At 32.8% G+C, this 13,296-nt stretch overlaps 1 protein-coding gene across 1 annotated transcript; it reads left to right on the forward strand.

The window, feature by feature from the left end:
• The first annotated feature begins 1,373 nt into the window (after positions 1-1,373).
• LOC145620281 (double-stranded RNA-binding protein 2-like) lies at positions 1,374-4,942 on the forward strand. The gene is made up of 3 exons (XM_081674927.1): positions 1,374-2,031; positions 3,256-3,475; positions 3,712-4,942. The coding sequence occupies exons 1-3, from the start codon at positions 1,786-1,788 to the stop codon at positions 4,632-4,634; spliced, it is 1,389 nt and encodes a 462-aa protein (XP_081531053.1). The 5' UTR covers positions 1,374-1,785; the 3' UTR covers positions 4,635-4,942.
• Positions 4,943-13,296: the final 8,354 nt, after the last annotated feature.

A 13,296-nucleotide genomic window follows, 5' to 3' on the forward strand; every position in this document is an offset into this window, starting at 1 on the left:
GTTTTGCACCTTTGGTTGTCCCGTTAGTAGAATCTAGCAACATTTTTAACAAATAATTGTTGGCGATGTCTTGCTTTGATCTTATCTTGACTTTAATTACATCGGTTTAAGTCAAATATCATATTTCGTGATAATGTTAAGTTTCTCATTATTTTTGATAGATTTTAAGCACAAGCTGAAATATTGTTGACCTGAATTGTCATCCATGTTTTAAGTGTTTAACTCATGTAATTGTCAACCCTTAAATTGTTTAAAAAGTAATTTCGACTCACCTAATCGAGTTTACTTTTACGCAGTAAGTCAAAAGAGGGTCATAATTTTATAGGGTCAACAGCAGGTTGGGCCAATGCGGGTCGCGGGTTAATAATGGGCTGGCCAACAAATTATTAATTTAAAATAAATATTGGACAAAGTTATTAAGTACATATGAATATGAAAATATGAATGTAATTTATTTTTTTTTTTTTTTTTTTTTACATTATCTATTTTCTTTATGTATTAAATTAGACAAACTTTTTGGCCCTATATTGACCTTACCCAATAAGATTCTTGTCCATTGAGCGCCCTATAAGCTTGACCCTAACTGTATTATCATTGGGGTACCCTATCTAATAACCAGGTCTATAAGTACCTAAATCCAAAATAATCCTAGTATTGAACTCAAAAGTAATACGAACCAAACATGACGATAAACACAAAATTTTCTCCAAAATTGAATTGATTCTACTTAGAATCAAGCCGAACGAAACCCATTTCGAACAAAAAAGAATATACAATCATACCCCATTCATCCTTACAATAGAACTTAAACGAGAAATTAATTAACTCGACATGTATTAATCCAAAAAATTTGAACACCCGATTTGACCGAGTTGATTCATTACAAGAATGATTTTATTTATTTCTTAATAATTTAAACATCCTTGGAAACGAATAAAGAAGACGTTGGATGCCTAAAGATCCAGCAAAAAGGAGTATCACTAGCTCTCATGTTCTCACTCAACCATTGACATTTGACAATTCTCCCCCTCAACTAGCCTCATGTAAAGTACAATCCAAGCACTATAATTAAATTAAACAATAATATGACCAAATCACCAACAAAATTTAAAAAAATTTAAAATTATTATTCTTTTATTTTTAAAAAAAGTAATATGAAAAAGGACAGAAAAATCCAAGAAGAAAGATGCAGTGATACACAACCATGCAAACACCAACACCATAACAACAACAACAATTACAACGTTCTGTTGACTCCTTCTATATCCATTTATACAATTATACTTCATTTTTATTTTTATTAATTTCCCTTTTTTTCAAAAATTAAATAAAAATAAAATTAATGAATAAAATTAAATTCCATCTCCCAACTCTCCCCTAATTAATAACTCAATTTCTCTCTCATAATTTTTTATTTTTCTAATTTTCTCTCTCTATCATTCACTTTCTCTCTCATCACTTCACCCCCCACTCACCTCCACTTCACTACCCAACAAACCTCCTTTTTCTTCTTCTTCTTCTTCTTCTTCCTCCTTCTTCCCCTTCTTCTTCCTCCTCCCACCCCACAAAAACCCGACCCGAACCCGACCCATTCAACCCAAACCCACCTCCATTTTCACCCTCCTTCAAAAACCCTAAAACCCCACCTCCTCGATCTCACCCTCCATTGCCAAAACCCCCGATTCTGCTGCCGACAATCTCCGGCGGCGAACACGGTGGTTCTGGGTATTTTCCGGCGGAATCAACGGCGGCTGTGTTGTCGGAGAAGAAGAGAAACATACGAGGATGTATAAGAACCAGCTGCAAGAGCTGGCACAGAGGAGCTGCTTTAACTTACCCTCGTATACTTGCATTCGAGAAGGTCCCGATCACGCGCCTAGGTTTAAGGCCATCGTTAACTTCAATGGCGAAAGCTTTGAGTCTCCTCAGTATTGTTCTACTCTTCGTCAAGCTGAACACGCCGCCGCCGAAGTTGCGCTCAATTCTCTCTCCTCTCGCGGTCCTTCTCACTCTCTCGCCGCCAGAATCCTGGTTCGTTTCTCTCTCTTCTCTTCTACAATCTTCCTGATCTCCTCAATTTTGTGGGAATGTTGTTTGATTTTCTTCCAATTTTGCCCTAATTTTTGGGGAGAGATAAAGGGGTTTTTTATTTTTAATTTTTTTTAATTGTGAATTCTGGGTAAATGTTGATCAAACCTGGGATTTTTTGAATTGTGATTTAATAATTCAAATGTTGCAGAAGACTAATTAAATTTCTGGAAATTGATTTCAGGTTGGTTTTTTGTAGTGTATTTATTATTATTAATTTTATTTTTGCTTGTTTTGGGTATGTATGTTGATCAACCCCTTTATTAACTCATGAACTAAATGTGGTAAGGTAATTAAAATTGGAATTTAAAATTTAATTATTTGCAATATGTATTGTGATGGGATTGTGTAAAAGAGGGGTTTTTGCTTGGAATTTTCTTGGAATGTATGAAGTTTTAGCATGTGAATTAAGGTGGAAAATTTGTAAACTCGAGGTAATGAGGAAGTCTAGATAGTTCTTTGCTTAATTAGTAATTCAGCTTGGATTGATTAACCGTCTAATGTAGTTGCATTAGGTGGGTTGGCTACTGTCATTAGTGGTCCTTACTGCTTTCATTTCATAACTTCTCAGTTTACGACAGCTATTGTGGATTAGCGGCCGTGATCATATTACTACAAATTTGAGCTTAATGTGTTTAGCCACAAAATGTGTATAATGCTGTGATGAATTGTTGTTTATGATTGCATTCGTTTGAGATGATAATTATGTCTACATATGTAGAGTTCTTGTATCCTTAATTTGTGGTATTTCGGATGCCTTTGGTGGGTGGAAGGCAAAATGTACGACCTTTTCATGAATTGCAAAGAGAAGTAATTGAAGGCCTGGAACAAATCGAACAATTTACATATTAGTGTAGTCACATGCAGCTCCCCAATTGTTGATAGTTGGTAAAGTTGCAAACTGTTTTGTTTCCCTTCTCCCCTTTAGTTTGCTTCTCTACAATGTGCAATCATGCTGGGGACCCGCTTTGTACATGGATATTATGAGGGGATCATTCTGCTCTAAGTTGTTGTCATTGTTGGATTTTCTAAGGATGAAGTCCGTCTTCTGTTCTTTTGCAAAGTATCTTCAGTGCTACTTAAAAAAATATGATCTTTTGCAGTCTAATGAATTAGCTCAATATGGGGTTCTGAGACTGATTAATTTGTATTCTTTTTGAAATTTAGGATGAGACAGGGGTTTACAAAAACCTTTTACAAGAAATTTCACAAAGAGTTGGAGCCCCATTGCCACACTACACAACTTACAGATCAGGCCTAGGGCACCAACCTGTTTTCACTGGTAAAGTAGAACTTGCTGGTATCATATTCACAGGGGAGCCAGCCAAAAATAAAAAACAGGCAGAGAAAAATGCAGCTTTGGCTGCTTGGCAATCTCTAAAACAATGTAAGTAATTTCATTTGTTTTCATTTAATCATGAGACATCGAATTTGAAACGTTCCTTCACACTGTGAGTTGCATGGGTAATTTAGTTCTTGCATCAATTTCATTTTTTGATCTCACTAAACCAGGCTCTGATTTAGCAACATGACATAAACCCTTTTTAAGTATAAGGTGGTCTTTGTATACGAAGAGGTTGTTCTAAGTTGGCTATAAGTATTAATTTAGTGTCATCTGAACAGTGGCACAACAGTCGGGGAGCTCATCATCATCATCAGAGCATGAAAACAGTGACGAACTTGAGCAGGTGACTATAGCCCGAGCGTTGTTGAGTTACCGGCTGAGGGAGAGGATGACAACTGCATCAAGTAAACCCTTACCATTCCCCCAAACATTCCCAATCCAGAATCCAAGACCTTCAAGTCCACAGCGTCGTCCAGTGACAGCTTCCAAGATTCTTCCGCTCATCTGCCCTAAGAAGACACCACCTCGAGTCCGACCCTTGTCATTTTCTTTATCTGATAATATGGTCCCATCATCCCAGTCCCAGATTCCAGAATCCCGAGGAGCTCAGTCCCAGAGATTCTTAGGCATGGGGGCACCTCCATACATTCCAATACGCCATGTGCGATCACCGTGCCATGGTATTGCACAGCCAGTGACTATTAGGAATTCTGTGCCTTGTTACTCTGCACCACCCATTCCCCGATCATCAGCTGCAGCTCCTCCGGTAATGAGAACAGCTCCACCTGTGCGCATTGCACCACCAGTATGCATCAGGCAAAGTATTCCTGTTTTCTCTGCTCCACCATGTCCAAAGGAGAACCCATCAACTGTTCCTCTTCCGGAGTCTAACAAAGCTTTAGATAAAGTAGAAGCAGTTCAGGAATCAGCTGAAAGAGAATCTCAAGAATCTACAAAATCTGATCCGATTGTGAAACCTCTTCCCCCATCCACTTTGTGTCCTACTGTGACAAGGGCTTCCCCTGTTCGAATTGCACCGCCTGTCTGTATTAGACAGGCTAATCCTGTTTGTGCTGCCCCACCACCTGAAAAGGGTAGTCCCCCATCATCAATGGAGCCAAGAGATCCTGTTAAGGAGGCGGCTTGTGAAGAAGAAACTCAAAATTCAGCAGTAGAGAAGTTGAAACAGCTCAAACTCTGAAAAATGCTTGTAAGGAGGAATGTAGATCTCTAGGAGTATCACATCAGGGAGTATGATTTTGGTTCTGGTTTTTGATCTTTGGTTGTCGATGCCATCTTGTATGAATGTCCACCCCCCTTTTCTGTCTCTTTTTTTCCCTCCCCTTTTAGTTTTATTGTATTTCAGTTGGCATATCATCGATGTTTCTCTATAGCTATATCCCTTGAAACCAGTATATTAGTAACTTAGTGTTAAATTGGCTCAGCAGCTGAGTATCAAAAATGGTTTACCATATTGTTTGAGGTGGTGCTTTTACAATTTTGTCAGCATTTCTGTGCAGCGTGGTCTTTCTAGTGTCCTAAACACAGCTAAGATTATGCAGTGTTGTTCATGTTATTGATTTTTTTTTATAATTACAACCTTGTAGACGTCCTCGTGGACAGAACAAGACCTATGTGTGCCTCAGGTCTGCGTATCAGTAATCCCATTGGTCATAAACCGCAGGAGAGAGTTCTAGTCGCATCCCACATCTTGCTCAGGGCTGTGCTCAATCAGCCGTGCATGGCGTCTACTACAATACCACACAGCCTCTTCCGGGGTTGCTACAAAAGAACTGATTTCGCTCACATGCCCTTTCGCTGTTGGCCCCTGTTACCAGTCTATCAGTTACAATGTTAGCGTAAACTGCTCCCTCTTTTTGATAGTGGAAGGCTCACTTACTCTGCAGAATGCAAATTTATGCTTGGCTCTAGAAGGAAAAGGTGAAGGGAAATGATTGATTTACTACCTTTTTTCCGTTAAGAGGCATGAGTAGATTATGAATGCTTAGAACAGGGCCTCACTTTATGCTTTTAGAAGGTAGTGAAAAAAAATTAAAATTATTATATACTTTATGGAGTTTATGAATTATGATACTTGTTTGTTGTCCCCTTAGGTTTTTCATGAATAATTGGCCTCTCAGAAGTCATAACCTTTTGACATAATTGGGATAATTATGCTGGGACATAGGGTTTTTTAAAGTTGTGTGGAGGTTGACAATTTACTGTAACCCACCATAAATCAAATTCAATCCAAATTTAAAAAAAATAAATAAAGATAAATAAATAAATAAATAAAATTAAGCTGTTGGAATTACTTTTATTAATTATTTTTATAATTTCATAGGGTCTTTGGCTCGTGGACATATATTAAGAGAATTAGGTACACATTTTTAATTTCATTCCATATGGATCTTGCTAACCGACGTTCTGTGGTATAAATCTGGTAATGCATATCATAATCACACGTTGATAAAATACTACTCCGTAATTGTGTTTTCGAAGGTCCAATTTGAATTGGGCCTTGTAAAATTGGATCCGATTAAGAATTTGTTTTGAAACATTGAAATGGATTTACTTATCTACCAAAATTTCAATCCAAATTAGAAGATGGTGGTTTGATCCAAACCAAAATCAAAATAAAATTATTACGTTGTTTTTTATCCTTATGTTTGTTAAATGATGATATACAAAATTAACTTACAAATTGTCCACAATCTTAAACATTTTTTTGATACCTTTATTAATTATAGTGGAGAGTCTTCTTGTGGGGAGTAGGAGACTCTGTGGTCTCATTAGTGTAGTTGTTCGATCTCCCTTATGAAATTATTGTATGTTAAGATGAGTAATTAAGTTTCTCATTTTTTTTTTCTTGTAATCACTTTGTTAGTAAAAGTAAATAAAAAAATTGTACATGATCAATGATCATCAAATTTTCAAATACGTTTAAATGAATCAAATGAAAATCATCCTCACAAGTCAATGAATCATAACCATAACAAATAATTAGACCATTTCTCTAAAAAGTGGTATTAGCGATATGTGCAAGAAATATACAACTGACACTTACAACAATTATAATTTTAATGAAATAAATATATTTCTGATTAGGTATTGTTGATTTTGATTTTCTTTAAAAAAAAAAATGAAGAAAACAATCACAAAAAGACCAAAGCCCTTATCCGAGCGAGGTCCAATCGGCTTTGTAAGACTGTAACCCGTTTGACTTTCACCTTCTCCTTTGTAATGAAAAGGTAAAGCAAATCATGTTGAGATAGATTAGATAGTAACATCTCAACTCCTAATTGGCATTGACGGTGTAACCTCATCAATGGTATGTGGAATTAACTTTTTGTAACCATAAAACACTTGCAAAAAAAAACATGCAACCAATATGGTAATGGTAAACCAACAAAGTTTTTTTTTTTTTTTTTTTTTTTTTTTTTTGAAACGAACATGATAAACCAAAAAAATATTGGCTCACTTAATAAGGTTCTTATCTCATATCCTAGAGATATGGGATTTGAATCAAACCTATCAAGTGAGGGTACTTGAGAGTAGGGATTTCCTTATTACCCTTTCTTCGCTCTACTCCCAAGTGTGTGACCTATAAATATTGGACCAAAAAAATCATGAGGGTTGAAATCTAATGTGGTCATGATCCTCCTTAACAAAAAAAATAAAAAATAAATAAAATAAAAATAAAATAAAATAAAAATAATAATAATAATAATAATAATAATAATAATAAATAAATAAATAAACTATTGTAATGGTGCAAGAATATCAGACGACCTTTGTCAATGTAGTATATGCTCATGGTAGAAAATTAACATCCTTATCTTAAAATTACATTTTTACTAAAAAATTACTAAAGTAGAGAAGAAAATACAGTAGCATCTTTTTTTTTTTTTTTTTTTTTTTTTTTTTTTTTTTTTTTTTAAGAAACATCAATGAATCATGTTTGAAATTAGACAGAGTTGATACTAATCATTTTTTATTGAATGCAAATTCATCAAATCTTTCAAATGATGTAGCATTTTTACAAGGTTGAAAGACAAAGAATTCAGAAGTCAGAAGATCTTAAACGTAACTAGCAAAAGAAGTCTTAACATATTGCATATTTACGTAAAAAATATATAAACAATTACTTCGTATATCTTTTTAATATTCAAAGTTTGTTAGATAATAATTAAGGTTTAACATTTATCATTATACCATATGCAATAATGAATGAGATAATTGAGTAATCAGTATAGGTTGACTTATTAAAGTTTGATTATCACTAGTCTTACAGACTCTTACTTGCACAAAGTGGAGGGTTGATAAGTTGCATATATATTTATATATAAGAACACAAATGTCGTTACTCTAGTTACCCCATCCGTTTCTTAATGATGTTTCCGTTTGTATAAATCAATGCAAGTATTTGCAAATATTTGACCGCAAATATCTTTAATTTGATCTTATATATACTAGCAAAAATTATAAAAACTAGATGTTAACAATGTATTCATCAAGACGAATCCAACTAGAGTAATTAAGTTTCTCATTTTTGAACATTTTCGAGCATATTTTAACATTTCTCATTCATGAAGTATAATAATATCTTATATATACTAGCAAAAATTATAAAAGCTAGATGTTAACAATGTATTCATCAAGACGAATCAAACTAGAGTAATTAAGTTTCTCATTTTTGAACATTTTCGAGCATATTTTAACATTTCTCATAATAATAATAATAATAATAATAATAATGTTCAAATATGCTCGGCTCGGCTCTGCTCGGCTCTGCTATCCTGAAATCTGCTCTACTCTGCCCAGAAGCTCAAAAAAACAGGGCCTAAGTTATACTCCGTATTATAGTATACACATTTGGGGAAGGTCAAACCTATATCGGAGTTATTACCTCTACACATCACGACACTATACAACAGTTATCACCTCCACATATGACACAATATCAAGTGATAAGGTAAAATTAATCCAAAAATTACAACCCGAATAACAATAAAGTGATGTACTTAAACTTAAGATATTAGGTGTTTGAGGGTTACGACAATTTTGAACATCATCCAATACCAGAAAACAAAATAAGAAACATGCAAAGAGAAAGTCTATAACTTATAAGTTATAATGTGAAAATGTGAAGTATGTACTAAGGCATAAGGATGAATAAAAAGTGCACGTACTTGTCAATTTTCAGTTAGAATATTTTCCCCCAAAAAATTTAATTAGGGGTTTATAAGTTTACTAGGTTAGAATTCATGCGATGTACGGTTTATATAAAACCTATTTGTAATTTGTACATGTTAAAAAAATGACTATTATACATGAATATAAATAAGTAACATACATACAAAAAATATTTGTAATTTTAAAATTTTTTATTTTTATTAAAATTATAATATAGTATCATACCTGTTTACAACGAATAATACATTTTTGAGGGCTACAATGTATAATACATAGTTTAATATAAGAGGTCATTTATTAGTTAGCTATTTGAATTTATTTCAATAATTTCATACAATAGATTGCTAGTTGTAGTGTAGAAACTTCTAATATACTGTACTTAAATTTCAAAAATATTAAATATGATAGCTCCACAAAAAAAATAAAATAAAAATAAAAATAAAAATAAATAAATAAATTAAGTAAATAAAAAAATAAAAAATGACATCATCATTGCATTTAGGCTTGAAAATTTTTATTAAGAAAGCGACATATGGGCAGTGGTGATGTTAACATACTCTGTTTTACTAATAGTTAATAGAAAGGGGTATTCATTAATTGGATTAAAACCGAAACTCAATCCAATTCAAATCGAAATATTAATTCAAATCATATCTAAACTTTAAATCGGATTGGATCAGATGGAATTGAAAGTTTCTAAAAAAAAATTCAGATTTTGGGATGAGATCGGATTGACCTTGTTTGGATCCAAAAAATCGAAATAACTGAAATATACATGAAACCCTGAGTTTACAAAGAAAGATTGTTTATACTACCTCCGCTTCTGAAAGTTCGACTCACTTACTATTTATGTGGTCAAACTAAAATAACTTTGACCACATTTTTTTATTCATACGATAGATATAAATTAGCACTCATGTGAGATCTTATTAGATTCTCCTTAATGTAAATTCTTCAAATTAGTATTAGTCATGTGAAACTATATTTTTAGTTACATTAATATTAATCATGTAAATTAAAATTATATTTTCAATACTTGTATTAACCATGTACAACTATGTTGTCAAGATTTGAATTTTATTATTGCATTTTTATTTTTACAATTGCATTAAGCCGTAAAAATTTGCATGCAACGTCTTTAAATTTGGATTTTCATGTCATATCCAAATAACCGAATTTTAATTCGGATTGGATTAGCTTGAATAGGATTTGAAGAGAAATTTGGATCGGATTAGATTCGAAAATCAAAAACTGGATTTTAGTTCAAATTGGATATGATTAACCTAAATCCAAATCTAAAACTAAACGGACACCCCTAATTTTTTTATATCCAAGTCGTCTTCACTACAATATTTTTATACCTACTTTACCATTATTTATATATATACATTCAAGTAAAATATTATTCCAAATCTTCCACATCTTTTATATTAAGAAAAAAACTAATTTCAATGTAATGCAATCTTTCCCTCCCAAAGTCAAATATCTTTTTGCAATTACATATACAAAAGTTTTTAGGCAAATACATTATTAAAAAGATATTCACAATTTTAATATAAATTTTGTATTTTTAGTTTCATCAGATGATAATTTGTTAATAATCTAACCCAAAAATGACAATACCCAACTACATGGGTCAAAACTAGAAATTCCTTCAGGTCTAACCCCATGATATGAGCCTCAGCAACCACGCCGACCTCCATTTTTCATAGCTAGAATCACCGCCATCTCTATTGTTACCATTTCTGTTGCCATGATATGAGCCTAGGCCACCATGCCCACACCCACACCCTTGTCCTTGTCCTCGTCCTCGTCCTCGTCCTTGTCCACGGCGCCCTCGTCCACGTGCACCGCCCCATCCTTCATTTGGCCTTGGAGCTCCACTAGGATGCGTATTGCGGCCTCCATTTCTATCATTCCAACCTGTTATACAACCTTAAATGTACTATCTAGAAATTTTACAAAGTATATGGACCATTATCATACTTTTTGTAAGAGATTGATTTATAAAAAAATTGTTGAATTATAAATTATTGTAAATCTGTATAAAATATGATTAAATTGTGTGTTACACGGGACTTATGTGGATATTTTAAGTCCTACTCCACTTAATAAAACATTAAATTCTTTAGATAAAGAAGAAAGAAAACTTTGTCTGTTTTGTTTTCCATTTTTTTTTTCTTAAAAACAAATAATTATCAATTTTTTTTTTCATTTATTAGCTCATTATAAGATAATAGAGGTAAATAATGCTTTGTTATTTTGAGTTGTATTGCTCTACTTCGTTAGTATTATACAAGTATTATACAGGTTATTTGGTCAGTACTACAGAGATTACTCGGTTAGCGTTGTATAAGTTATTTGTTTTTTTTTCCAAACGGTTACATAGTGTGGTCAGGCGCACACAAAACGCACAATTATTAAATTTTTTTTTTACAAGTTATGTATACACTATTTTGCTTTATCTGTTTTCATAGATTTTTTTAATTTTTTAAATTTAGTTTAGGCTACTATTTGTCTATTTGTGTTGTTATTCAATTTCTTTCCATAGTGTATCGCAAAAGTTTTGCAAAATAAAGAAGTAGTGGGCCCAAGTCTCCACTTCAACGACACTAACACAAATCAAAGCCCATGTCAGCGTTCTATAGTCTTACGCAAGACAGACAGGGCCCACTAATAAGAGCATGATTGGACAGAAATGGGCCCCAAGTATGGCCCAAAATTTGGTGGGCCACAGTTACGAAATCACTGCCTTAATATTCCTTCCCTATGACAAAAGCAATGTGATCAAACTGTTATAGCCAATTTAAGAGCATGAAGAAAGAAAATTAGAAAAAGCAACTTAAAATAAATAAAAAAGAAAAAAGTGTGAAGAATAATATGGAGACAAAAGGCGACAAAGTGTAAGAATGTTAATCCCAATCACATAGTATAAAGTTACATACATATAACATATTCCCTCATTTGACTTTGTTGTTGATAATCATCATTCTTTGATTGTACTAAATCAAACATGCTTATATTTAGAAATTCTAGCATATGCTCAATCCATACACTATCTTCCCTTCGTTTTCCTTTACTTTTTACATGAGATTCATGATTTATAATAAATGTTCTTATTGGTGAAGTGTATACTATTCTTAAGATATTCATAAAATTGCATCTTCAAAATAGCATTTTCTTTATCTTCCTAATTAATGTAGCAACAGAAAGCAAAGAGTATAGAGAATTATGTAATTTACAAGTATTTTTCAACTTAGGGCTTGTTGGTTCACCTCATTTTTTGCTTATCTGAACTTATCTGATCTGGTCTGGTCTGATCTGATCTGGTCTGATTGTTTAATTTGACCAAACTTTGACGTTAGATGTACGATAATCTATAAGGAAAAAATATATCAAGTGGGAGTCTTGTTAGATTCATAATAATGTGTATTTTATTTATATGTAATTTTCATAATTTTTTTCATTACGAAATTAAAAGTATATAGCGATAAAAAACTGCACATAAAACGATGATCTGATCTGAACTTATTTTTTCTGATCATATGTGGTCTGAACTTATTTTTTCTAATCTGATCTGATCTGAACTTATTTTTCTGAAATAAGTGAAAATAAGGTGAACTAAACAAGGCCTTAATGTGTGTTATGTTCACCTAATAATATATATCAATATTATGCCCTTTAATATTGGGTAATAATATTTGTAGTCGTCATTTCAATATTGTTACTGGTGCCTCTTTTATTACTATGCTCTTCATAATGGTCTTACACTAGCCCGATCCCATAATACAAGTATTTCTTATAGGTTCGTTCATTGAAGGAGATAATTACTTATTATCAATATTTTGCAAGGAAAGGTCAGCTGAAAAATATGAGGGAGATCGACGCTTCGTCTCTTCTTTATGGAGTCATGTCATATTTATAAGAGAAAACAATAGAGCATCAGATTGTGTTGCTTCCTTGTTGCAAGTTCGCCTTATATTGATTCATTCTTAAATAGTAACTGTTTTTTTTTTATAACTCATGATGATAAGTTAGAACGTAGCATTGAAAGAAGTTTGTCCTAATATCTTGTGTACCTTTTCATTTGTACAATAAAATGGTTTGCCTTTAGTGGGGGTGTTTGATGTATAAATTGTCAATGGAGGCTTTAGATTGGAAAATCATCGAGGAAGTGGAAGTTTATGTCCCATGTTTGTTTTGTGGGAATTAAAAGAGGCCGAAAATTGTAAATAGGATTGAGATTGGGAATAAATGGGTATATTGTCATGAATATATTATCAATGAGGTGTATATTAGACACGGAAATTAGGAAGAAAGGGAAAAAAACTAATCAATAATTCCTTATTATTATGCAGCTGAATATATTACCCTTGTCGAAACAATAATTCCTTATTATCTCTAATCATACTCTTAACTATCATCTTAAAGGCGTAATTGACCTTATAGAATGTCTAGACTTGAACCTAGACCGGTGCTCTAATCATACTCTTAATTACCATTTTAAAGACGTAATTGATCATCCTATAGCATGTCTAGACTTGAACCTACACCGATGTATCCGAACTCAAGTCCACACCAGTCTAAATTAGAATTATTCAAATTTTAATCAATGGCCCTCGATTTTTTGAATTCTAGTTCTAGGCATAGTCTGATCCATTTCGATT

This window comes from Chenopodium album, chromosome 27 (genome assembly GCF_948465745.1).
Source record: "Chenopodium album chromosome 27, dcCheAlbu1.1, whole genome shotgun sequence".
NCBI lineage: Eukaryota > Viridiplantae > Streptophyta > Magnoliopsida > Caryophyllales > Amaranthaceae > Chenopodium > Chenopodium album.

Coding starts and splice junctions, on each gene's coding strand:
- LOC145620281 (XM_081674927.1), top strand. CDS start 1,786: ATGTATAAGAACCAGCTGCAAGAGCTGGCACAGAGGAGCTGCTTTAAC. Junction 2,032..3,255: donor CTCTCGCCGCCAGAATCCTG/GTTCGTTTCTCT, acceptor TTTGAAATTTAG/GATGAGACAGGGGTTTACAA. Junction 3,476..3,711: donor TTGGCAATCTCTAAAACAAT/GTAAGTAATTTC, acceptor TCATCTGAACAG/TGGCACAACAGTCGGGGAGC.